Source organism: Catharus ustulatus, chromosome 3 (genome assembly GCF_009819885.2).
Source record: "Catharus ustulatus isolate bCatUst1 chromosome 3, bCatUst1.pri.v2, whole genome shotgun sequence".
NCBI classification, from domain to species: Eukaryota; Metazoa; Chordata; class Aves; order Passeriformes; family Turdidae; genus Catharus; species Catharus ustulatus.
The window spans coordinates 64,030,700-64,057,457 of NC_046223.1; the positions used below are offsets into that span (position 1 = coordinate 64,030,700).

Sequence of the window (26,758 nt, forward strand, 5' to 3'; positions counted from 1 at the left end):
TTAAAAAAACCTCACGCCAACCTTGGTTTATTGTACACCATTTACAAAAAAAAACCAAAACAAATGAAAATTATCTTCTTAATCAGCAACCCTTGATCACCACCATGTGTTTTTAGAAGAGCCAGATGTTCACAGTTTAAGAAGCCAAATAATACTACTACTTTCTTGTAAACGTTGATGGTGAAAGAACAATAATAATGGTTTTAGTCAATCATCATTAGTACTTGAAAGTACAAATATAAATTAAATAAGACTCAAAAAACTTGTACAATAAAATCTGCCATAAACAAAGCTAATTAAAAAGAACTGCTCCCAACCTGGATTGTGGGCTTCATCTTGCTTTAAAATGAAAAGCAGTATTTATTTTTCTGAAGCATCCAAATGAATATTCATATCCAGATGTCCTTACAAAGAAACATGGGCTTCATTCTTTTCTCATTTTTAAATCTGTTTATATAATATTTTACTTCTGATTGTCCTTTTCTTCCTTGGCAATTCTCTTTGTCACACCACTGAAATACTTCTCACGGAAAGAATTGTGTCCCCTGTATGGCATATACTGACCATCCAACAGGTAAGAGTTCTCATCTTGATCCTGCGTGGCATCAAAAGACAAATATTAGACTTGAGGGTAGCATGTTCAGCACGTACTGCCACCACTTTGCCTCCAGACTTTTTCAAACTATTACATGCAAGGGTTAGGTAGTTAGGTTTTTGTTTTACAGTTCAACAGCACATACTTAAGTCACTGAAAATATCTCAGCTGACATCACTAGAATCCCACTCTCACATGACCAAATGAGCAGAGGTACCATGTGCCACACAGGTTACTTCCCAGAAAAAAATATTGTCAGGACAATTCAGTCAGTCAGAGGTCTGTGGAAGGCAGGCACAAACAGAAGAGGAACACAAATGGCTAAAATGAGTTCCTACAGTTACTGAAGCACATTCAGAGAAATTTTTTTCTGTTCAGCATTCATGTATTTCTGAAAGTTGAAGCTGACACAGTAAATCCCTACACATAATACCTATTTGACACCAGCCAAGAACACAGTTTAGAAAATTGGCCCACTGTATATACAAAGGTTTAGTTCATCATGCACTGTGGCTATATACAATTAAGATACTTGTCAGCTAACATTAGCAATGCTGTAAAATAAACATTACATCAAACTTTAATCTGAGTGTTAAAGAAAACTGATGGCAACTTCTAAAAACAGTTTTATGCTTCTGGGTGATGTCAGTTCATTATTATGCTCAAAAGCAGGAAGGAACAGTGACAAGCAGCCTCACACAGAACAACTGAACAGCACAAGGAGAAAATAAAAACAAGCACACAACAGAACCAAGCCTCTATTCGACCATGTGTTTCTTCTCAGTTTTTTTTAACCAATGCAGTAACACAGACATTGGTTCATTATCTTATAACAATAGTCATTTGTTCATATTTGAAAATAAAGTTACTGTGGAATGTTTTAGCATTACTAGGAACATGGAAGTAGATTTTAGTCAATATTTTCATACTACAAAAGTATTACAATGCAAGGATGAACAGAATCCTAGTGGACAATCTCTCCCTTCAGCTCCTTTGCAGCCTTTCCAGGTTTTCACCTACCCAGATCAACACCTCTCCTAGCTTCAGATATCTTAATGAGCATTCTGAAGGAGTGAAAGGAAAGGTTTTTCAAAAAACAAAATGCTTGTGTGCATGTAGAAGGGCCCTCTTCTGGACACAATGAGATATTACTTTGAAGTAGGTCTCACCTGCTACACCAGCAGACATCAGGAATGTGGCACCAGTTTAAATTAAATTGTAAAACGTTCAGTAGATATCTATTATGTAAAGCATGTATACCAGTAGCAACAGCTCTATTTAAATGCTGCACTGCTGGAAAACGGCAGAAGAAACTGACTTCAGGAAACCCAACGCAGGCACAGTATTATCTACTGTCTTTTTGTCACGTGTGAGAGACTGCCACCTCCATGACTATTCTCAGGCTGATAAACAATAGGTATGATTGTGAAAAAAAAATCCCAACATTTACAAAATTGCTATGGATAGACAGGAAACAAGAAGGTTTTAAGACATACTCTTCTCACAGCCAGCCTGTACCCACTTCTCCAGCCACTCTTTGGAAAAGAGCGCTTTTCCTTCTCTTGAAATTCCATGTCAGAAATCCTTCTTCACCATAAACATGAATTTTTTAATCAGTGGGATGCTATGTAATTCACTTATTTTGAGAAATGGATGGGATATTTGACCCTGAAGGATAACAATATATAGATCAAAGATACTTTAACATAAAAATAATCCCCACAATCTCTAAGAGGTCACGCATGTGTGCAACATTCATTTTGATTCCATTGGAAACAAAATGCTGATTTAGGGGGAAGGGATGATGGAGGAAACCACCCTGTCCTCTACCTCCAAGGTGGTTAGGGCAAAGAGAGGATGTGCTGCATAGAAGAACAAATTTCAAGTAAAACACAGGTGTAATAGGGACATCTGCATGCACCAGATGGAAAGAGGCTTGGTGCACCACTCCACAGCAGAATCCCACCTCAAAAATCCAAGCCTCAACAGGAGTTCTGCAAACACTGCTCAGTAAATGAGAGATCTGCAGTCAGGCTTGGATTTCTTAGGAGAGATTACAAAGGAAGTTCCTGGCCCACATCACAATTATTCCAGTTTAACAGGTTCCATTCCCTACCTCTCACCTGGTCAGGTATGACTGTCTAATAAAGATGGCAATGGCTTAAAAAACAAAAAGTCCTAAATACCAACAAGGGAATTGATCCTTAAAAAAGGGAAAAGAAAATAACAAATCCTGAACTACTTGGAAATACCAGTCACTGTTGAGATTTACTAGTCAAAGGAGTTTTATAAGCAGTGTGAGGACTGATCAAAGAAACTGAAATTCAGAGACTAAGGACTTCCAAACAAATTCTAACTTACAGTATTTCGTACCAAGGAGCTGGATGGGTACAATCAGAACACCAAGGATAGGCTTCATTTAACTCTACAGAGAAAATAACTCATAAAAAAACCTTAACGATTTATTAGGACAACACTAAAATAGGTTCTAGAGATCTCAAATAATGGAGAGGTGGAAGAGAACGGATGCTGAATGATAACAAGAAAATGTTGGTTTTCTTTAAATCTTGGCAAATATTAAGTGATATTCTAAAGATTTTTATTCATCTAGCATGCCCCAGTTCAGCTTCAAGGTAATTATCCACTTTTAGTTTTAAAAAAAGTCTTCCTAGCCTTATCACTGCTTCCTACCACTCTACATCTGGTGCTGGACAGTAGCTATAGAAACCACTTGTACTAATGTTATACAGCTATAAACAAAAAGGAGCAGTTGCCAAATCAGGGACACTAGGGTCATATACCCAGGAACAGACACTGCTGAATTCAGTAGGAAAAATTCTACAGCAGTAACAACTCCAGAGTGACCATGCGACATGGAAATACTTGTCCCATTCAGCAGGGTGGGTTTGTGTGCCTGGTGCTTCATAGTCCCTTCCTGGACAATTATACACTCAGAGTTAGTCCTTCAGTCAAGTTTTCTGTTACATCTTACTACATAATTTCTAGGCAACTCTCTTGGCATTTTAAAAGTGAGATGCCTCACAGGGAGGGAGAAACATAGGGCTCTGGGCTGAGGCTGAGTTGCCCCTGCCCTGAGTTTTGGGGAGACAGTCTGCAGATGTACTTGTCGGGGAGGCAGGAGGGGAGTATGGATTTTGGGGTGAATGCTGTGCTGGGAGGAACAATGGAAAAGTTCCCTGAAACAGTAATTAAAAAAAACCAAACAACTCCTCTGCTCATATTGTGCACATGCTGGAAAAGCCTATTCATATCAACACCGAGTTCAGGAAGAAACCTTTTCCAGTTGGCACAATTTCACTGTAAACTTAAAAAGAACAGACTGGATGCTTACAAGACACTGAGTTATATACCATTTGTGAGGTTTTTAATTCAACATACGATCTTCATGTTTATGATTTCTTACGATAGATTAATACTTCACCTAGACATACTCACTTTTTGCCTTCACTTTGGTCTCCTTTTTATTACAGACAATTCTAATCAAATTGCACCACCAATTTCAGCAACTGACTGAATTCGTCTCCAGTTAAGAGTTTATTTAAAGCGCTACCAGTGAAATCAAAATTTGCTGTGAAATCTGCAATTCCTTATTGGCAGCAAACACTGGGGAAACCGAAGAACTGCATAGTAACATTAACATGACTTGTAACATTTCTCAGCCATTTGCAAGTGCTGCACTAAGCTGAATTAAAAGACAATTGAGGGAGTCATTACAAACCAGTTTAGTAAAACAGACAGGAACTGTCTGGAAATAAATGTTTGGCATATCCATAAAAATTCACTCTTTCAGTTAGGAAAAAGAAAAGCAGACAACTATTGAATTTTATGGTCATATCTGGTGAGTCAGAAGCATCCAATTCAAAGGTTGCTCAGAACATTAATACAGGATAAAACACATTCCAAGTAAGGGATGCTGGGGCAGGGAGATCTTAGACACTGCAACAAGGTCCTAAACTAAGCAGGCAGTAGCTAAGGATTCAACACACATTTTGCTCTCTAGACAAGTTTTGCATCATTAGAAACCACACATGGGTTCTGGCATCTTTAAATTATCCAGCAGACATCTGGAATACTGAATGTAAGCACTTGCACAGTCTTATCTAAGCACCAAGCCTGACAACTAGTCTCAGGTGCTCAGAGCTAAGCATTTCCACGCATGAACCTGCCAAACCATGAACTGAAGAGCAGGTGATGCACAAGGAGAGTAACAAATTACGCAAGTCTATTTGCAGAAGGGTTGATATATTTTTAGGTTAGAATATGTTACCCTACAGCACTGTTAGCAATAAAACTGCTGTCAAAAACCTCCCTAAACACCCTGAGACGCACATGTCAAAAACTTTCATCATCTACCCTCCTGGTTTGCTACTGGTGAAGTTGGCAGCTCTGAGGCTGAACTCCACACAGTGTGTTTATAAAAGTTCAGGTGCTGCTTGAGAACTGCAGTCACCACAAGCGTTATGAGCGCAGCACTGAAGCCCTGCTGTGTTATTAGTGCAAGCACCACACAGATACAGCAGTCTGACTACATCTCCTGGCATCTGTAACAGCTCTTCCAGCTGACAAGGAATGTACTAAAAACACTTGCTCACCGAGCTCATTTTCATTAAGAATTTGCCTCACATGTTTTTTAGTGTCTCTTAATGGTATTAAATGAGATAACTAGCAGGAATGGAAATATTCCCTGGTCCCAGTGCCTCGGGAGAGACACTTATTGTGTCATAAAACAAAAACAGAAAGAAGAGCCAGTGTGCTTTGCTGTACTTGTCACAACTTCAATATTATTCCAAAAGCTAAAATGTACCACTCTAAAGATGAAGTAACAGAATTAAATAAGGTTTACCTGTACTGCAAGACCCACAAAGATATTTAGTATTTACTTGGGCATCAAGATACACTTTGAAATCAATGGAAACTCGGGCATTAAGGCAAAGGCTCTGTGGATGGGATTCACAAATAATTAAGTTCGAAGATCTTTTTCACACTATCAAGGGACTTTTTCAGGATGAAGAGTTTTCCAAAAATTGAGAATAAAAAGAAATAAACCAAAACCAGAACAGTCCCTTAAATCACTGCTCAATTTTACGAAAGCTCCAACTCTGATCATAAAAACCAAAGTGTGACAGAAACAAGGATCAAATGCTGAATAGCACGAACTTGTCACGAACACAACAGCTACTATTTTACACAATATGATCAAGAATTCAAGCTTACCTTGAATTCTTTCACCTTTTCCATGGTTATGAGGCGCCTTGATGTGTGGCTGGAAAGCATCTGCTCACAGTTGCTAATAAGTTTCAGGCATGGATGGCGGGGAATGATGTCTTCTGTGTATCTGGAAGAAATAATCATTCTTAGTGCTGTAGGCTCATGAAGTGGAAGACCTGCACATGAAACAAAATTCTTACAGACTCTTCAAAAAAAGGTTCACAGTTGAAAGTTGTTATGCACTTTGACCTGGTTAAATAAATTCAGATATTGCTGCTCCAGACTTTTGACATCATATATTCCAATCATCTTCTCATGCAGTGTGTAAAATAAATTAAAACCTCACAGTAAAGAGACACTCACCCTATTTTCTGCATGTATTTAAATGATGTTAATGTATGTACACAAGGGCCGCCTGTATAATTTTAAGTAGAAAATATCTCAGCCAACCAGGAATAACTTATCCAGTCAGAGCTATGATTTCCACAGTCAACACATAAAAAGTTGCAGGAATAAGAGACTTTACTCTGGCTCCCTAACAGATCATTGCACTTCAATTTCAAATCTTATTAAGACAGTTCTTATTAGACAGTAATATTCCTGAACTTCAAAATCTGGTATTACAAATTTATCTCATTATAATTACTTTTTCTAATGGCCAAAAAAAAAAAATCATCATTCAACATTAGATGATACTATTTATAGAAGAGTTACAGTGTTTTAAATGCCCCACCTCATAAGCACACTATTTTCTATACAGAAAGTGCTTTATCTAAATTGCTTTAAATCCTTCTATTTCTCCAAATGCTGCAAGAGAAATTTAAAGATTTAAGAGTTTTGCATAGGACTACAGAAGTAAGAAGTATTAACCCAGCTAGTATGATAAATATGAGATGAGATATCCTTCCTACATACTCAAACAGATCAGTCATTTATTTCTAGATTTTGTAATATATATTCACATAATAGTTACTAAAAAATAACAGAGAAAATGGGTTCTGCTATTCTTAGGTATGATTTTATAAAAAACATCTTCTCCTATGATTCTCCAGTGTTTGGGGGTTAACAGAAGTCAGACATTGGAACACAGAACCGAACAACTTAATACCTATGACTTGAATTTAAAAGTTACAAAGGAGGAGTTTTACATTTTTCCTGTAAAGAGGTGGATTTTCCGAATGAAAGTAAAGGTCTTGGTCTGGATTAAACTAGGATCCATCTAGGTGCTGGCGGAAAACCTGGTGTTTCTTAAGATAACAGAGCAGTTAAACAAGTAACTCAATATCAAATACAGATCTGCAAATAAGAAAGAAACCCAAACAATACTGTCTCTTTGCTTTCCTCCAAAATTTCCAGACCACAAAACTATCTTTTGGTCATTTCTTGTGCAGAAACAAGTATCTGCTTCTGCAAGGTGAAATCAGAACATACTTTTGGCAAAGGAGAATGAAATTAATTCTTGACTGCTTTTTCTATTACACAAGACTTTTGATGCATCCAGTACCACCAAACTTTCTTTTACAAAGGTAGGCACCCTGGTACAACATTGTACCTTCCTGCAGAAGGCTAACTTTAATGGAATTAGAAGAATTTGGACTCAACAATGATTTCAATGTCTGATTGAAAGAGTAAACTCTGGAGTGAGATGCTATCTCGAAGAGGGAGAGATCACTATCACTTTGTTAAAAAGCCTTTTCTGTTAGCATTAATGAATGTATTTCTACATTCTTTCAGGTAAAACTCAGAAACACATCAAGTAAGAAATGCAGAAGCAATGATTTTAACAGACATCCAATTCAATACAGTTTTGGCTTTAAGTTAATATACAAAGATCTCAAAAAACAAAACTCAAGGTAGATGCTGCCAAGGGATATTTGATAATGTAACATGGTAGTAGAAAGTATCTTCTCCTCACTTAATTGTTTTAATGCCCCATGTACATTATTACAGCTGAAAATAAATGCTAGTGACTATTCTACTATTCTATGTTAATTCTAGCAACTTTAGTATTTCAAGTAATAGTAGGATGTACGAGCTCACTTTTTAAAAGGCAACTCAACTAGACCTTCCCAAAACAGCAACTAAAGTTCATCCCAAATATGCAATTCCCAAGTTATCTGAAGAGAAACACTTTACACTGCTGTGTAAAGCATGCTTTTACCAAAGTTCAATGAGCAGGAAGAAAAACACTGCTATCTTGATGAACAAAATTAATTCAGTAATTCCAAAGAGATTTTATTGACATGAAAATTAGCTATAATACTATGAATGACATTAATTGCTTTGTCTGTGAATTGTCTTATGAGAAAAAAGGCCTACAATACCAATTTTATAATTTACTAAAAAATGTAAACTCCTAAGTGTATTCTTATTTTACAGAAGCATGTAACAGAAATGGTTCCTTTTGATTTCCAAATTTGCAAAACAGCATGAGATATATAGGACTATCACAAGCCATTTCTATGGTGAAACCAGGGACAACAACCACTTTATATAACGTTATAGTTTGACTGTACACAGAAATGTGTGACACTGTAGAAACTACCTTCAGAGCACATCTGTATCTGGAAGACACCACCTACTTAGCAGAGCTACTGTATATCAACTCCTCATTTTACAGTCAAAAATTTTTACAAAAACAAAACAAAAAACCCTCTCAAAGCTAATCTAAGAGATGCTGAAATAAGGCATGCACACAGCTGTTTTTCCTTACACACTCAGTTCTGATCCCAGGCTGCACTACTGAGCAGACAGGATCCTGCAGTCTCTGCTGGCCTCTCTCGTCCTTAACAGGGCTGCTCTTGGATATTTCCTACCTCTCACTGCCATCTCTTGGTCACCTGACTTATTTCTCTCAGAAGAAAGCTAAGTCAGTAGTGCCAAACCCCAAAGAACCAAGGGTGATTTTTACACACCTCTATCAACCACTCTAGCAGAAACACATACGAATACTGGCCTTGCTTCTACTGTCTTAGAAATCTATCTGCACCTTGAAAGTCTAACTTTTTAAGCTTAAATCTCAACCCACTGCATATGCATTTACAATGACATGCAAAGGCATTTTCTGCTTGGTAACAGTCAGAAATCACCTCAATTCAAAAGCTCTGTTACAAAATGTGGTTTCCCTTATACAAAGTTTTAAAATACAAAGTCTGAGCACTACTCTTAAGTGCTGGTACTATGGAAGCTCCAGCTGTACTCTGTCCCAAAAGAAAGCACAGTGAGACTGCAGTATCCATTGTGACACACAACACAGAAGAAATCAACAGCACATACTCAGGCCTGTATATGGGCAGCCAGTATACCAATCTTCCTCCCATCACCAGATACTCTGCCCCAAACTTCAAGAGGTCAAAAAAGATGTCACTCAGATGGTAACTGGATGAAACGAAGAAGTGATTTTCTGTGCTGAACAAAAAATGTACAAGTTTAAGCAAACAAGAGCATGGGTAAAACCTAAATTTTTAATAATAGTAATTAAAAATAAATACACTAAGTCACAAAAGCACTTTCTGAGCTTTGCAAAGCTACCTAAGACAACTCAGGAATACAATTTCTACTGTGAGGAATACAACTTTCAAGCTCCTCCCAACTGTCTCTTTGACTTCCACATGTATTAAAGATGAGTCTAAAGAACCGCAGGTATGTTGGCAATAATTATTTTGCACAGCATCTTTCTAAAGGAGTTAAAGTCAGAAGGGATGGAGGGTCAGGCAGCAGAGACGCCATGCAATATCCCTGAAAAGAAAGGGGCAGTGGAAAATGCAAAAGAAAGAAGTTAGAAGTGTAACTGCAGGTATTCCATTTTAGAGTGATTTTGCAGCCTACAGGGATCAAAGAACGCTTTCTGAGAACAGGAAACACATGCTAATGGTGGTTCACTGAAGTGAAAATATGAACACACACAAAGGATAAGGAGGAAGAACAAAACCAAGAAGGTTTCAGGAACCTGAAACATAGTGACAGTGGTTTTGCAAACAGAACAAAAAGGGTTTTTCTTCTTTAATTATAATTTCTACCCTTTTTAAACTTCTGACAGTCAACCAAGAAGTCATAAATATTCTAAAACTGAAACTGGGTTTCCATTAAGACATTTATATTCTGCAACAGACAAGGCATCTTCCCTACCTTCTTTCAACAGACTTAACTGTTTCCTTTTGTGATCCCATTCTGCGAGGAGCTTCTCTGATACCATATGGTGCTAGACAAAGCAAAAGCAAAATGCAGAGATGAGAACCTCACCCTTTGTCCAAATAACATACAATTACACCATACATACACAACAGTGCAAAAAGTGTGGCTTATACAAGCTTAAAAAAAATTGAAAGCTTTTATGAAGTAAAAGTCAGTAAGTGAAATTTCTTCAAGATCTGTTGAAAGTTTCTTGCTCCAAAAAGTTATTTTAAAACTGTTTCAATAAACCCCTTCAGTTGTAAGAGCTTCTCGCAGCCTACGTGCTTGCTACATGACAAAGGACAATGCTAATGCTGTGTTGTTTGTTAAAAGATATTCCTTAGATTTCCAACATGTGATAAATAATCCCATCCTTTTTTTGTTTGACAAATATGTCCCCTATAGCACTTAATTAACCTTTTTCAAAATGAAGTTAAGTATATCAGAATTTCTTTTCACCACATTACACAAACGGTAATTCTCCTATGTGAGAAAGAACTTTCTCTGGTTCTTCTTACACTTTTTTGCACATTTCTAATAGTATAACATACCTACTTCGTGTTCAAAAAATCTGAGTTTGTGAGACTTGTTCCAGCATCATGGAAGCACCATGTAGAAGTTTTTTTATAAATGGTTTCACACTCAGTTCTAAGTCCATATTAATATTCTAAACTGTCTTGTTGCCAGACAGGCCTAGTAAGAATAAGCAAGCAACCTACAAAGAAAAGTCAGACTTTCTATTCCTAATTCATATGAATGTGTCATTGTAAAAGCCAGCACCTGAGACCAGTAAGTGCTGTATCAAGGTCTTTCATTTATCCCCTTGCTTTCTTTTCCCTCTCATAGAGGACATAGTGTTTAGCAAATAGGTTTTTAAAAGAGCAGAGGATCCTTTCAAACTGCTCCTGCTTCCAGTAGCTAAGTGTATTGGAAACACATTAAAATTTCTCTTTGGAAGCATTACATTAAGCACTTAACACAAGTCTCCAGAAACTCAGAGGTGCACGGCAGACTCCAGTGTGCTGCCAACAGCAATACAGACCATTCTGATATGAAGTTTCTGTACACCAATCATGTTATACTTCTACTGAAGGAGATTTCTTCAAAGGATGATTTTCAGCTATATTGATTTCTGCTGGTGAACATAACATTCTCTCCACAGAAGAAAGTGTCGCTGCCAGCTTTGTTACACATTTAATAATTATGCTTAAAATAAATGCAGAGACATCAAATGCAGATCCAATTTCCATAGTGTTGCTCCCAACAACCATCTTTGGAAACATGGAAGATGCAGACCTGAGCACTCATCCAGACATTTAATCAATGTACATATGCAATAATGTTTTAGTCACTGTTATTGGGCACTTACGGTCTGTAATGATTGCATCAAACAACATTCCTTTTCTCCATATTGGTCTTGAAGAATCAGCAACGAGTGCATCGAGGTAGTATTTCTCTAAACCATACTGTCTGAGATTAGCTCTGATATTCTCATCTGGCCCTCTCCATTTCTGGTTCTTTCGGCTTGCCTTGCCTGGGAGGGGAAGGGGAATGGAAAGGGAAAAAAAAAGAAAGCATACTCAACAAGAAACAATTATATAAGAAAAGATTTCATGTACTCCAGCATTTAAATTACAGCAAACTAATCAAATGTCACCAAAAAAACCTGTCAAAAGTACTTGCAATAAACTTCACAAGTAGTAAAAAAAATAAAAAATACACGAGAAAAGTTCTGCTGCACCACTTGCACAGAGTGTCAAAGAACACGTTTACAAAAACGTTGGTGTGCAAGATGTTCTCTCCATCCACCAGCCACAACCCTGTCCACTAAGTCAAATACAATTTGCATATTTGCAGATAAGTAAGAATGAGATCAAGGTTCCTGGGTTGGGTCTTGAGGAGCTTCCCACATCATAGGTTAAAAGACAACACAGTTGTGGTAATTATTATTTGGAACTTTGTTTTGGTCTTCATTATTTTTTTGCAAAAATATTTCCTGCTTAAAAATACATGTAAATTGCACACATGTAAATTGGTTAATAAAACTAAGCATGACCAAATAAATCCTACGAAGATTAATGCTGCTTTAAAATCCACTAAGTATCATCTGCTACCATCAGTATTCTTATATTCCAGAGAGTAAGATTTCAGTGGCTTCAAAATATGCAACATACCTAATCCATGGATTGTGTTGTAATCTATATCAGTACCACACACATATGCCCCAAAATGTGCTGAGGAGATTAGAAGGCCACCTACACAGGGGAGAAAAAGAGGAAAGCAATAAACTTCTGTCATAAATGTCACCTTGTGTTAGGATTTTTTCCTCAGGAACTTCAGGAGCCTACATCAGCACCACACTAGACCCCAAGGAAAAGAAAAAAAAAAACAAAGCAAATACTAAAAAAAGAAATAGAACTATCAACCAGTTAGAATCACTATGTAATTATAATCAGACATAATAACACTGAGTCTTTTGTCTGCTCTACATGATTTTCCTTATCTCGCTATGCCCTGTGTCAATCCTCATCACTGGAGATTGTTCAGAAGTTCTGTTAGTAGCTTTCTGTATTTTAAGCAATAAGAGTCTTTAATCATTACATGAACCAAAACTTTTGATTCTACTTTGCAAGCAGCTGAATTTCAAACTGTTGTGAAATTATTGGAAAAACCATCACCAAACAAATGACAGTTCTACTGTGTCTGTTCTCACAGTCAGTTTCTTTAGTGGTGTCTAAAAATTAAACTTCTATAAGGTGGTCATTCCTATGTTGTAAGAAACAATGGTTGAGAAGTTTAAAAATGTAAATATTTCCAATAGAAACATAAATATCAAGTAGGTTTTTACAACCATTTTCAAGTGTGAAAACTACATACAAATGCATTTGTCAGTGAGTAGGCTGCCTATTTTGTCACTAGTTTTACCAATGTACTTATTCTGTAATAAAACAATTTTTTACAATTACCGCTATAGTGACCCACCTTCCTAATTAAAAAAGAAAAGAACACCCTACCAAAAAAAAGTGTGATTTTCCCCTGAAACTGACATCAGCTGAACAGCCCATAGAAAAGAATAAATTACATTAACTCTTTAACAGCTTCCAATGAAACAACAGACAGACTGCAGGAGATGAACAGACACCTGTGAGATCAACTCTATTAATAAAGAGGTCTGTGGCTACAACAATGGTTTAGAACAGAACAGCAACTGAGAACAAGGCTAAGAACCTCATTGATGTCAACAGTCCTGCTAAATAAAGGGGATGACTGCTGCAGGATGAAGGGCTAACAATGCACAAACTGGCTGAGAGGGTGACACCAGCTCTCCCATTCACAAGGAGCATGGAAAGAAGGATCTCAGGTGGCTGCACTGTCCAGAGCCACCCCCTGAACATCAGCAAATCCCTAATGTGTCCTGTGTGAATCAGAAAACTTCCACACCACATGGTAACGAACTCTACCAAAACCAAAGGTGAGCGAGAACAAAAAATACTTTTAAAATTCCTCTGCTTTTTGTTGTGAAATTGATCAGGGAAAAACAAGGTTACTCACCCCAAAGGAATCACCCATTTCCCTTCTTGGCTGCAATCCCTCAGAACAGATGGGCAGTACATCCAGAGGGTCAAGACAAATTTAGCTAGCCCTGACCCCAAGTATGGCATACCACCTAGTCCTACAAAAAAAGTAAGAAGAGAGTCCTTTGCCCATCTAAGAATATTTTAATCACAGGCAAAAAGAAAAGCTTGGAAATCATGAATTCACAGCTTTTAATAAATCTCAGCTTGTACTCAATTGTGTTCATGCAGAAGGTGCATGGATACTTACATACTCCTACATGGCCAGCCCTTTCAGTATATTAAATAGACATAAAAAGGTTTAATCAGGGAATCAATCTGTCCCTGGTGACTTGCAGCAGAATGATGATGGCACAGAGCTTCATGCCTTTCTACCACACACTATTCCTCCACCTCTTCAGCATAGTTAAGGTCTGGTCCTCCAGGATGTCAAAGAAAAACATCTTGTCATTTGCAACTATGCAGTACCACAAGTATCTTCCAAAAGAACAATCAACAAGATTACTGAGATAACCTGAACTGACTGTCTAGGAGGAAGCACAAAATATTCAGCTAAAAGACTTGATTTATTCTTCTAGAAGCTTCTAGGATTCCTTCTGTCCACCACTGAGGAAAGAATATCTAAGCACAGATGGAAGTTAAAAACACACTCTTGGCCATTCCAATTCTGCTCAACAATAAAAAAGGGAATCAAGTCCTCTAAAAGCCAGCTTGGTCAAAGAGCACTTTATATTCCAAGGAAAAATGCCAACTGTCCATTCTTATACTAATGTGAAAGACTTGTGATTTGGTTTATGCAGCAAAAAACAATCTGTTTGCAACAAGCAAGAATCATTTTGCAAGGCCATCCTGGTTTGGTACTATTCACTTTTTCAGTGCAAAAAACCAGGCAGAAAAACAGCCAGGTAACAAAGTTGCACCAATAAAGAAATCTGAACAGCAGTTCTTCAAAATGCTCCTCAGATTCTGAATATATATTTTTCCAAACCCATCAGCTCAAAATCACTGCATCACTCTCAATTCCAAACCACTTCCCAGAAACTGCAGTGACAGGGCACTCTTGTACTGACAAGCCTGAAAATCTTCTGAAGGTCCTCAAGAGACAACTGAAATTCCTGGGGTTTACTCAATAGAAGTAAGTGCAAAAACCACTGTTATTTGGTCAGAAATACACTCTACTGACAAATGGCATGCCACCCACTATCTCCAGTGTCCCCTTTAATCTCTAGCCTTTGTATTATAAATATCTAAGGGAAAAAATAAATTTAAATTGTAATTCAAACTACTAGGTAACCTGGAGAGAACTTTGAATATGTTACCTATTGTACTCAAACAACATTTATCTTTCATTTCTATAGCTTCATAATTTTAATACGATTTTTCTTCTCTCTTTACCCCTCCTTTTTATTTTTTTTTCAATTTTTATTCCCAAGAGAAAGAATGGTCTCAGAGAGTTTATTTTGTGATTTAAGTTAGCAGGTTTTATAATAAGACAAAAAGCCATAGACACCAAAATTAAACCAACTGCTAAGAGGTAAGCAGAGGAATTTCCTGAACCTTTCAAAGGACAAGCACAAGAAAGAGGTGAAAAATTCGTAAAGTGTAAGGTATCATTATGCATGAAAAAAACAGGTCCTTTATGAACAAAATTTAAGACAAAAAAAGAGTTCACTAAACCCTTCTATTTCTGAAAATATTATATCCATGCTTTTTTTCTATGGCACAGAGAAGACACATGCTAATAAGAATTTATGCTACTAGTGACCCTACTAGTGTAATCTCTAAGTTCTCTGCAGAGATTTTTCTTCATTTCCCTATTAATGTAAGTATTTTAAAATCTATGCATTTCACATGTGGTCACCTCGATTAAAGTTTAGCAACTTGAGCATGACTCAGCAGTGCCCTGGTAGCCAGGAGGGCCACCTTTGTCCTGGGGGGCATCAGGCACAGCATCACCAGCCAAGCAAGGGAGGGGATTGTCCTGCTCTGTTCTGCTCTGGGGCAGCCTCACCTCCAGTCCTGGGGGCAGTTTTGGGAGCCGCAATGTAAAAAAGGTACTAAACTATTAAAGAATGTCCAAGGAGAGAAACAAAGATGGTGAAGGGCCTTGAGGGGAAGCCATATGGGGAGCAGCTGAAGGATACTTAAGTCTGTTCAGCCTGGTGAAGAGGAGAGATTCCAGTCTACAGCTTCCTGTGACTTACAGTGAGGGGAAAAGGAGGGACAGGCACTGATTTCTTATCTGTGGTGACAGTGACAAGACCCAAGGGAATGGCCTGAAGCTATGTCTGGGGAGTTTTAGGCTAGATATTAAAAAAAAGTTCTTCACTCACAGGATGGTTGGACACTGGCACAGATTCCCAGGGAAGTGGTCACAGCACCAAGCCTGACAGAGCTCAAGAAACATTTGGAAAATGCTCTCAGGCACATGGTGGGACTCTTGGGGTGTCCTGTGCAGGGCCAGGAGGTGGACTCTGATGATCCCCATGGGTTCTTTCCAACTCAGGATACTCTACGATTCTATTCTAGGATTCTAGGTCAGAAGTGCAGCCTTTGCTACATTTTTGAAGAAACTACTATAGGTAGCTTAACACAATACACTCTGCCATAATTATATGGCACGAGCTGACACAACAGACCAGCTATTTCACATACAGCTGAGTTTCCCTGAGGCAAAAAGTATTTCTATGCCATGCACAGCAATATACGGAATAAAAGCTCCCCCTCCTGGCAAAGATAAGTTCAGCTGGGGAAGGGTACCTCGTGTGTGCAATATTATCCTGCAGACAGGCTGTAATGGCACAACAGAGCATTCCTGAGAATGCTGCTATGACCTCACTACTGCTATGTTATGCTGTATGACCAGAAGTGCCCCCAGCATTCCCCTGAAGAGCCAGCTCTAAAATGCTGCTCTTTGTAATGTCCTGAAAGTCACTACGGGAAGTGCTTAGCCAAATTCCAATTCTTGGTCTCTTTGGTGTTAAGCAGTCCATGACCCCTATGGACTGGTGTTTAGGCCATGCGGCATGAAACACAACAGTGAAGACAGACTTTCTAGAAGTGCAAAATAAACTGTTTACATTTTTGGAAGTTGGTCTCCTTTCCCCAAAATTCCATTAATGGTTAACAAACCATTAATTTTATAAACACCATTTTGCCTTTGGTATCATCACAAGTATCAGTTGGGCACCAGAAGTCATGACACCAGGTAAAAGAGTGGTGCAAGCACTAACACAGTCTTGCAGTTTTTCCCACTAGCTGATAAAATATATATATACCTGTTCCAACAAAGGGATCATATACAATGTCATTGGGTTTTACTCTCCCATGGTTAGCCATGATGAAAGAGAGGCAGGCATCCATGCTCGTGTTTCCAATAAAGTGTCTCTTCTTTACACTGTAGGATTCGATGAGTTCTCTTTGGCCATCTGCAATCTGTTGAAACATTTAAAACCTCTGTCAAGTCCTGGAATACAAGATATAAACAGACACACTAACAAACTTGCTTAAGTGACACCATCCAAAACTGGGGAACTTCATAACACATCACCTTGTTTTCTGATGTCTGAAAATATGACAGACTTTTTTCCAAGCAACAGATATCTTGGTTCAACACGTGGGCAAATTCTTCAAGACAGTGGTTAAAAATATACAAACATTTTAGACAGAAAATTCTTAAGAAATTACAATTAGACTAACTGCTATCATTCTAAGCATCAGAAAAACAATTCCTGGCAATTCAGTGTTAAAAGGATTTAAAAAATACGAGGATTAGAAATGCACGTTAACACATGTGTGCACACACACGGACACTTAAGGTCATAGAGAATTTCTTTCTTCACTGGCATTTCTGTCCCACTCAAAATCTAAATTTAGGATAGTGTTGACAGGTAAGAATTTAAGGGAAAAGCAAACAAAGGACAAATGCTAGCATTTTTACATCAGACTTCCAAAGTATCTTGAAGAAGACCAAGGCAATCTGGAACAAAACACATTCAAACACTATCCAACACTATCCCCCCCACCTCTGCTCAGCATCAGTCTTAATGGCTAACAAAATACATCTGCCTATTTTTTCAGGTTGGTTTACTCATTTTTAAACACCTCAGGAATTCAGAGCAGATGGGACAACAGCTGCAATGTTTTGCTGCATTGCCACAACCCAGGGTGCTCACACATTAACCACAGGCATGGAGATTATTCACAGATTGCCCTAACAGATCACTTGAATCTCTAACTTCACTGCACCATGACTACAGCTACAGAATCTCTGCAGTGGTTCTCCTTCCAGCTGCCCTTGACCCAGGACACTGCAAGCACTTATTTCCATCAGTGGCTAGTGTCATTCTGGGAGATATCCTTTAAAAAGCCACTTTTTCCTCACACAAACATAAAAGACCAGATCAAATTTCCTTAGGATACCCTAATAATGCAGCAGGTATAGAGTGCATATGGCCAACAGGCAAGAACATTTGTAGTGAAGACCACAGATGACAGGCTCCAGACAGTTTCTGTACTTGGCTCCTTCTGCACTGTTGGTGTTCCCTTGGGCAGGTACCTCTCTGTAGGCTGGACTCACTAATGTTCAAAGCCTCAGGGATCAGTCTGCACCCTTCCATGGAGGTGCCTGCCAGGATCACTTGAAGCACCTACAAAATGCTCCAGTGAGGCTGATGCCAGTCAGCAGGGCCACAAGCCAGCTACAGTTCTGTACATCTTTCTGTGTTTGAAACAGGTGCTTTCAGCTGCAGCCAGGTCCAAAAAAACGTAACACACCACCCCAGCTGTGCAGTCACACTGCTTGTGTTGAGTTCTCTCAGTAGATGGCAAGACAAAGGTGTGTTTCCAGATACAACTTCATTTTTTTCCACTGCTGAATTGTTCAGTACAGGTACTTTTTCCTAGTCACAGACTCTCAAGACTTGCTTCACAGTATTATGCAATGACAAATTCAGACAATGGTATTTTCTGCTTCTATTAAAAGTCAAAGCACTTTTTACATTTAAACTGAAGTACACTCTCCTGAAAATACAAGCTTGTAAGAACTGAAGCAAACATGCTCACGCACCCATCTACCAAAATACAGATGAATGGGCTCTTCTGGAACGTCATTTGGGTTCATTCCATAATCTTCCAAAATCCAAAAGATGTGCTCTGGATTCTTTAAATTCACTTTTCCTTTGAATGGCAGAAATTCAAGGGCCTAGACAATAAAGAAAAACAAACAAAAACAGGGTCAAATTTTTAAAAATCGATACTGTCTCCCCCCTCAAGAAAAAAAGAAACAAACCCAAACAAACAAAATATAGCAAAACCCTCACAATTTCACTTGTGAGAAATGGTATATTAGTATTAAAAAGTTCATCCAATTTTTACTGGATTTTTGAAATGCATTTCTTCTAAACAAAAATAGCTCAAATTATTAATGATTTGAAATTGGGAACCATAACACTTTTTATTAACTGAACAGAACTCAACTTCAGAGATTAACTGTGCTTATCAATTATGCAATTTTCAAGTTATAGAAAGAACACTGATGGAGAACAATGGGATGTGAAATTTCAGTGACGTGCAGCTACAGCAGTTTACAAACTTACCATTATTTCATGTACAGTAATTTCACGATTACAAGCCGCACTGACATAAGCTGCATCTCTGGGTGTTGGCAAACATTTCGTTCTTTGTCCATACACAAGCCACACTCAATTATAAGCCGCTCTGTCGTTCGCAGGGAGGACCCGCGTGCAACAAAGTTACCAAATAGTAACAGAACCGTGGCAGGGCGGGGTTTACTGGCTCGGCTTGGGTTGTGAGGGCTCGGGACTGCCGACGGGGGCAGGTGGCCCAGCTCAGCACTGCCGCTCAGCGGGGCCGCTTGGGGCCGGCTGCCGCCACCGCTGGGCTCGCTCGCCCCGGCGCTATGCCGCGGTGGCAAGGGGGCACAGAGCCCGCCGGCACCCACGGCGGTGGTGGGAGGCAGGGATAGAGCCCCCCCGCTCCCGCGGCACGCAGGGACGGGAGCCCCCTGCCACCTGCAGGGAGCCTGGCTCCACCCGCCGTGCAACACAGTAACCAATTTGTAACAACCGCGTAAATGCCGGGTTTTACTGGCAGGTGCTCGACTTGGCAGTTTGCACCGACTCGGTTTGCACTTCCGGGGTTGGAAATGTCAGAAAATTATTCACATATTGGCTGCTCCTGAGTATTAGCCGCATTTCCAGTGTGGAAGCAAAATTTTGGTCAAAACGGTGCAGCTTGTAATCGTGAAATTACTGTACGTAAAAACTGAACAAACAGGGAGAAATAGCTACTACTAATACAGATAATTTCAGACTCTGTAAATGAAGTAAACTGAATAAATAGGTGCCAAAATATAATGCGGAAAAGTAGAAATAAACAGTAATTTGGGAAAATCTCCTAAAGGAAACTGATATAGTTAGGAGGAGAGTACAAACACAGACAAGAACATGATGACAGCACACAAACCATAGCTTGCAGCTGAAGTCACTTGTTCCACATTCTGCAACAATAAAAGCCTAATAAGGAGATCAAGTAACAGATTTTCCAAAAATCTAGCACCCGACTCTTGCTGTTTGAATCTTACAGTTTTCACCAATAAGCCTCAGCTTCCCCACCACACTGGGCAGATATCAGTAGTAATATTTGTTTGGCTTTGTAACTGTCTTTAACAGGCAGTTTATAATGGGGGGGGGAAGCTGTGAATTTTGGGAGAATGTTAATTTGATTGCAGGGAATAAGAACAACATGAATAGATTAAACTAAACAAAGATTTCTTAACAGCCTACTTACATCAATCTTCTGTATTTTCTGTGCTTGTGTCAGAGTTTTATTAAATGTATGAATATGTACTTTGTAAGTGGAGTCTGACTGTAGATATGGAAGCTGAAAAAAAAGGGCAAAGACACGTTAATTAGTAAAGATGCAGTGCTATTCAGTAGGCTTAAGGAACCATATTATCCAGATTCTTTATATGTATACCATCTTGTCTGTTGGATAGTTCTTCAAAGATGCATAGAGCTCCCCTGCAGATCTTCCATGGCCCCACAGTTCAAATATGGACCTGAAATTACAGAGCTTTTGAGAGTGCAGTCACGCAGAGCAGGGAAAATGCCTTACAGATACCTATTCCTTTTAAGCTACTCGGACAATGCATTTAGGCTTTACTTCATGGAATACTAAAGTGTGGCATTTAATTATTGACAAATATTTTAACTTTTGTTTATAACAAGTATTTTTAATCCTAGGTTGATATTTCACTGGTGCTTTTCTTGTTTGGTAACATGTACCAAAAGCTTCAGAGCTTTTCATATTGTTTAGCAGTGCAACGGAGGTACCCCAGTGATCTTACTCTACAACTAACACATCTCCCCACAACCAGTAGCAGGACAGAAAAACAAGTCATGGGCTAGTCATGCTTTGTACGTAGAATTAGCATATATTAGCTGACAGTGCATGGTGTGCAGAACATCTGCAAGCTCTTTTGCCACATTTTACTCCCCTAGCTGCCTGCAGCTGCTTTTTGAAGTGCAGCACTCCATTCTTTAGGCAAGAGTGAGAGCCAAGTCATTGTAGGCAAAACAGAATACCTGAAACAACAAGCACCCAACAGGGACTGTGCAATACTCTGCAGAGGGGCCCAAGCTCTGAAGAACACAGCACAGACACCACAAATTTAGTATGGTCAGAGAGGCATAACACACCTATGCTGCTTCTCATCCTGAGCCATACCTCAAGGCCTCTCTCACATGCCTCACTGGATATTATTCATGTTATTCAGATACCTCTGAAAAGAAACAGCTGGAACAATCACTCTCCAGCATACTCCTGTGCTGTTGAATCTCCTAGAAGGGACCTCTGCTGCAGCAACTGGGGCTGAAGGCTCAGATGCCAGCACTGAGGAAGGGTGACACAACCTTTCCGTTCCAAACATGATTGTCAGTTTTCACATGTCACTGGTTTTATCTTTCAATTCCATAGGTATTTTAGAAAAGGCCACTAACTCAACATTATACAAGGCACATAAAACATAAGTGACACTACAAGTACTGTCTCTGGAGTGAAAAAAAAATATTTTGAGACTCTAAATTGATCCTACACTGAGTAAGAGGACAGATAGGCATGCTACATAATTAGTCCTACAGGCTCCAGTAACACCTTCTCAATTATAGAAGGAATCAGAGACTCTTTATTTTATTACTCCATACAAAAATTATATTTGCCATAGTAGAACTAAATTCCACCGCATATGTTATTATTTACAAGATTTTTCATCTCTTACTTTGCACATACTGTCCGCTTCATCAGTCCCCTTGCCATCTCTTCTGAAGGAATATTGAGAATCCAAAAGGGAGACTGCAATCAAGAGAAGGTAAGTGAAGCAAACACTTAACTGGAAGATGTCACATGAATTACACAACTACACAATTCTGTTCCATAAAAACAGAACATACATACTGAAGATTAAAATAAAAATACATCTGTTACCTTTAATCACACAGAGAATGTAGGGATAAAATAATTAATTTGAGACAAAACTGCTTATTCAGCTTGAATGTCTGAGAAATTCTGTTATGTGTTTGATTTTTCCAACATAACTGACATGGTAAAATGTTGTTAGCTTGATTATTCATCCACTAAAGACCTTGTTACACACAAGCAGTAACTAAACCCTAATAACATTCTCTGACCAAGCACTGAGACCAGAATCATATGGCTTCCTAACTGCACTCCTCCTCTGTCTCACTGATTTAAAGGCAAACACCAACTCCAAACTGCTGCTGAGTGATTTCAGGGTTTAATTAACTATGCTAAAAAGCAAGGAGAAGCTCCCAGCAGATGGCACTGCTTCTTTTCATGCTGGTAAATGAAGACAACTTGAAGTGCATTTTGTGCATCTTTTTTTCAGTTCTGAGTCTTTACTGAAACTGAGAAGTCCTCAGTTTTGGGAAGATTCCCGATTTTCCTAAGAAACTTCAATATTTATACAGCTGCCTACAATTAACAAAAATACTGTAAAGAACATACTTGCATATCACATAGACACTCAAGTAAAATATTTGGTCCTCACTTACATTTACACGAATTTCCTGCTCGCCACAGAATTGTCCACCATAAAGGGAGAGCAATGATGTTATTTCCTAAGGTGAAAAAATAAAGGTCAGGTTTTAGAAAAAGAAATTGCATAACACAAATTCTAATGCAGATGGTGGATAGGGCAGAAGGTCACAAGCAAATTCAGATTGTATGTACTGCTCATGAACTGAAATTAAGATTTCCCAGCTATAAAAACAGTTTTCTCAAAATTCATTGGCAAGTGTCAGGAAATTTTCAGTAATCAAACCCCACCATTTTGCTTATTCTCCTTCATCAGAATTTTTACTGCTCAATCCTACATTCTCACAACAATATTCCTCTTACAATATTATCCACTCTCTTCTTAAAATATTTTTCTGACTAGTTCACATAAAAGTGATGTTTCACTAGTAACACTGACCCAGGGCCAGCATCAGCAGATCACCTGGCCAAAAAATCCTGTCCTTGCTTGTTCAATTAAGATTTTGATAAATCATGTCCCTAACATAGCTCATCACAAAACCAAATAAGCTAAGCAGTCACCAAAATAAAAGAGAAATGGCTCTGCTTTCTTCAGCAGCTATATCAACCAAGTGTCACCAAAATCTTGGTGATAAAAACTTTTTATGTAACCTAAGTATCATCTTCTTTTTACTTCATCGGATGACCCTGCCTAAAGAAAAATCGGGTTGATCATAAACGGAACTCAGGCTCCAGTTCGAAGCAAACAGGAAAAAGCAACACACAGAAGAAAACCTCAACGAAAACAAGGAAAATAAACGATTCAAGACACATTAAACATTTTGTAACATGCAACATCGTCGTCGATTGGAGGAGGGAACACGACGCTGTGAAACACCCCGGCACTGAGCGGCACATGCAGTCTCTTTCCGTGAGCCCTGCAGGGCCGGTGACTGCCCCAGCTGCGGGCAGCCCGTGGAGAGGCCCTGGCTGGGCCCAGGCCAGCACTGCCACTCCTGCACCCGGCGGGAGCTGACGTATAACTCAAACAAACTTTGAAAGTCACCAACGCCAAAAACCTGAACGCCTTCTTGCAACCCCAGCTTCCGCTTCTCACGCGGAGCCCCGGGCACTCTGCTGGCAACCTCTCCTAGCGCCAGAGGCTGTGGAAAAGCGAGCGGAAGGAAAGCGCTGCCTCAAAGCCACAGCGCACAGGCTCTCCATGCGCCTGGGGCAGGGCGGGGAAGCAGCCGCACGCGTCGGGGTCCCCTCCCACGGGACGCGGCGAGGGAAGGGGCGCTGGGCGCTCCGACCCCGGCTCTCCCGGAGAGAGGGGACCCCGCCGGGTCCGGCTGCCCCGGCACAGCCGGGGGGCCGCGCTGTGCGGCAGCGCCCCGGAGGGGCCGCGAGGGGAGGGCAGCGCCTCACCCGGCCCCGCTCCCAGTGCCAGCCCCGCTCCCAGTGCCAGCCCCGCTCCCGCGCAGCGCTCACCGGCAGGCGGAACTCGAGGTGCTCCTGCGCCAGCAGCAGCAAATAGCGCCGTAGCGCCGGGGCCGCCAGCGCCATGCCGGCCATCCCCGCCTCCCGCATGCGCCGCCGGCAGGGCAGGGCAGGGCAGGGCGGGAGCGGCGGGAGGAGCCCGGGAGGGGCGTGTGGCGGAGAGACCCCCGCGGGCCCAGCTGCGGGACTGGGCGCTGCGCGGGCTCTGCGGGAGCTACCGCTCATTTCGACTCCGCATCCTCCTTGCACTTGTATTTTAGGTGTGCTTTATCACGCACGCCACGTGTCAGTGCAGCAGTGCCTGCGTATGGTTTATAAATAACTCCGCGTACACTGGGGACACGCTCGCTCGGGGGTGTTTCACTGTCATGCGGCCTCTCCCGCCACATTTAAGGATCTGGAGCATTAAATAACATTAAGTATTAACAGATGCCAAAGGAGTCGCGTTCCTTTTTCCGTGGGAAGGAGGTCAGCGCCGGCGGCGTGGGTGTCGCAGCAGGTAGAGAAACATTCCCAGGAAAAGGGCACAGGTGTGACGGGCTAGCAGAGGGGCAAAAAGGGGTTTGTCCTGCGGATTGTGTTTTATTTTAATATCTAGTCTTGGTGATTGTAGTCCCGTAGTCACTGGTCTCTCTGTTGCGTTGATCTGAAAGGTTCGTCCTATCCAGATTTTGTTGAGTTGTTTGTTAGCACCAGGCCAGCTCAGCACTGAACTCACATTCTGTGTTTTATGTGCTGATTTTGGACAGTTTTGGGTTTTTTTTTCCCTAGATGGCTAAAATTTTGCTCATGACCTGTGAGCTCTGCACAGGGCACCTTCTTTATGCATCTCCATAATCTCATCCTGCAGCTTCTCCAGTTATCCCTTCCTGCAGTAATCAAAACTGAGGTTACTGTGGAGCTTTAGCCCTGATGATTGTCAAGAAAGCAATCTAAAGCTACCTGGCACCTAAACGTGAGCTTTCCTAGAAGAGAAAGAAAAGAGGTCGATGTGGGTGCACCTCGTTCATCTCAGTAGTTGAGAGCTGAGACCCAGCAAATTGCTGAACTGCTGACAAACCCTGAGAGCCTGAGGTTGCTTAGAAAATCTTGGAATTGCTGAGAGAGCTTTAGTGGAAGAAGTCTGCTTTTATTTTTCCAATCTGTCTTGCTTTAAGTTTCTTAATGGTATTGGTTCCATTTTAGAAACTCCTCAGAAGGGGTTGTTGGTATTGTTTTTAAGCTTAATCTCTTTGAAACTGGCTTTTGCTTACTTTATCTGCACTGCTTTACCTTCGGGGCATTGCTGTCTGTTCTCACAAGGTGAATACCTGTTTTTTCACTGATACTATTTTCTACAGAAGACTTTAACAAAAGCCCTGGGATTTTTTTTCTTGCTTTTGACTTTGACCGTGCAAAATCGCTGGCAGTGTATACATGTTGCTCTACTTAGTTTGAAAGTGAATGTACATTATTAAGTAAGATTTACGGAGTATTTGATTCTGACATAAAAACAAAATGCTTTTCAGATGCTGTGTTTGGAAACAGAACATACATTCCTGTAATGCCACTGAGGAGAATCAAGCAGTTTGTTACTGTGGATGTGGGGAGTCATCTTAAAAACATTACATAACTCTTCTTGGGAGGGAAAGGAAGAAAAATTTACACTTCTTACCCTTCAGGGGAATTTTATATTCACGAAGTGTAATTACTCAACTTGAAACTTGTCCAGGGAGCTGAAATTAACCACCTTCCTCTCACAAAAAAAACCCAAAAAACCCAAAAAATCCCCAAAAAACCAAAAACCAAAAACCAACAATCACGAGTTTCAATTTAAAAGTGAGAGCCCATACATGAAAACCCACTGTTTCATGTGTGCTGTTATTATTGCCAATTTCTTTCTCTGGTGATCGTGTTGCCACTCTACGCTCACCTTATGCACTCTTCTAGACCGTGAGGCAACACAAGTGTATTTTGACTGACCTGGAGGTTCTGCTGGGGAATTTAGGGAATCCTGTCCCTGCTCATGGGTTCATGTGCAACAGCACCAACATACGTATGTGGGCAAATGCCCATGAAATCTTATCTTTAAAACAACAATCGTTTCAAAATACAGAAATACCCAATCTGTAATTCAGCTGTTAAACTGTTCAGGATTTGCATTTCTGTCTATTTTCCCGATACAAAATCCAGCACTAGTCCTGTGTTTTAACCTCAAATGTCGATAAAAGTGTCAGCTCTACTTATGCACTACCTGGAAACTCCGGCTTACATATTTCAACAGGTGAACGATACGACCCAGCGAAGACACGACTGTGGCACATTCAGATCTCTGTAGATATGAAAGTCCGTCCCTAATTCACCAGGATGCCCACGTCCTGCGCAGACAGTCCGTACTCCAGGCGCAGGGAATGCCCCGGGTGGTGCGCACCCCGCGTCCCGGGAGCGGCGCGGCGCTTGCGGCTCTGCTGTGGCGGCAGACATGGCCGTGCGGCACCACGGCCTTTTAAGGGAGAACAATCTATTCTGCCCTTGTCTCCTGCACTAAATAGGGTGTTGCAGGCAGAGACGCGCTGGCTAACTGGATTTTTACTTCTCCTTGCAGTGCCTGATGAGGACAATCCCCCTGCTGCCACCATGTTTCGGCGTTTCG

At 40.2% G+C, this 26,758-nt stretch overlaps 1 protein-coding gene across 2 annotated transcripts; it reads right to left on the bottom strand.

The window, feature by feature from the left end:
• TRMT11 (tRNA methyltransferase 11 homolog) lies at positions 1-26,449 on the bottom strand. 2 transcript variants are annotated; one of them, XM_033053779.1, is made up of 13 exons: positions 26,378-26,449; positions 22,665-22,730; positions 21,872-21,945; positions 20,572-20,653; positions 20,383-20,475; positions 18,641-18,775; positions 16,851-17,007; positions 12,172-12,252; positions 11,367-11,531; positions 9,953-10,025; positions 9,101-9,232; positions 5,831-5,951; positions 1-595 (listed from the first exon to the last, which is right to left on the bottom strand). In XM_033053779.1, the coding sequence occupies exons 3-13, from the start codon at positions 21,907-21,909 to the stop codon at positions 464-466; spliced, it is 1,209 nt and encodes a 402-aa protein (XP_032909670.1). In that variant the 5' UTR covers positions 21,910-21,945; positions 22,665-22,730; positions 26,378-26,449; the 3' UTR covers positions 1-463. The 2 variants fall into 2 exon arrangements, with proteins under 2 accessions (XP_032909670.1, XP_032909669.1); XM_033053778.1 differs by lacking the exon at positions 26,378-26,449 and adding an exon at positions 24,118-24,226.
• Positions 26,450-26,758: the final 309 nt, after the last annotated feature.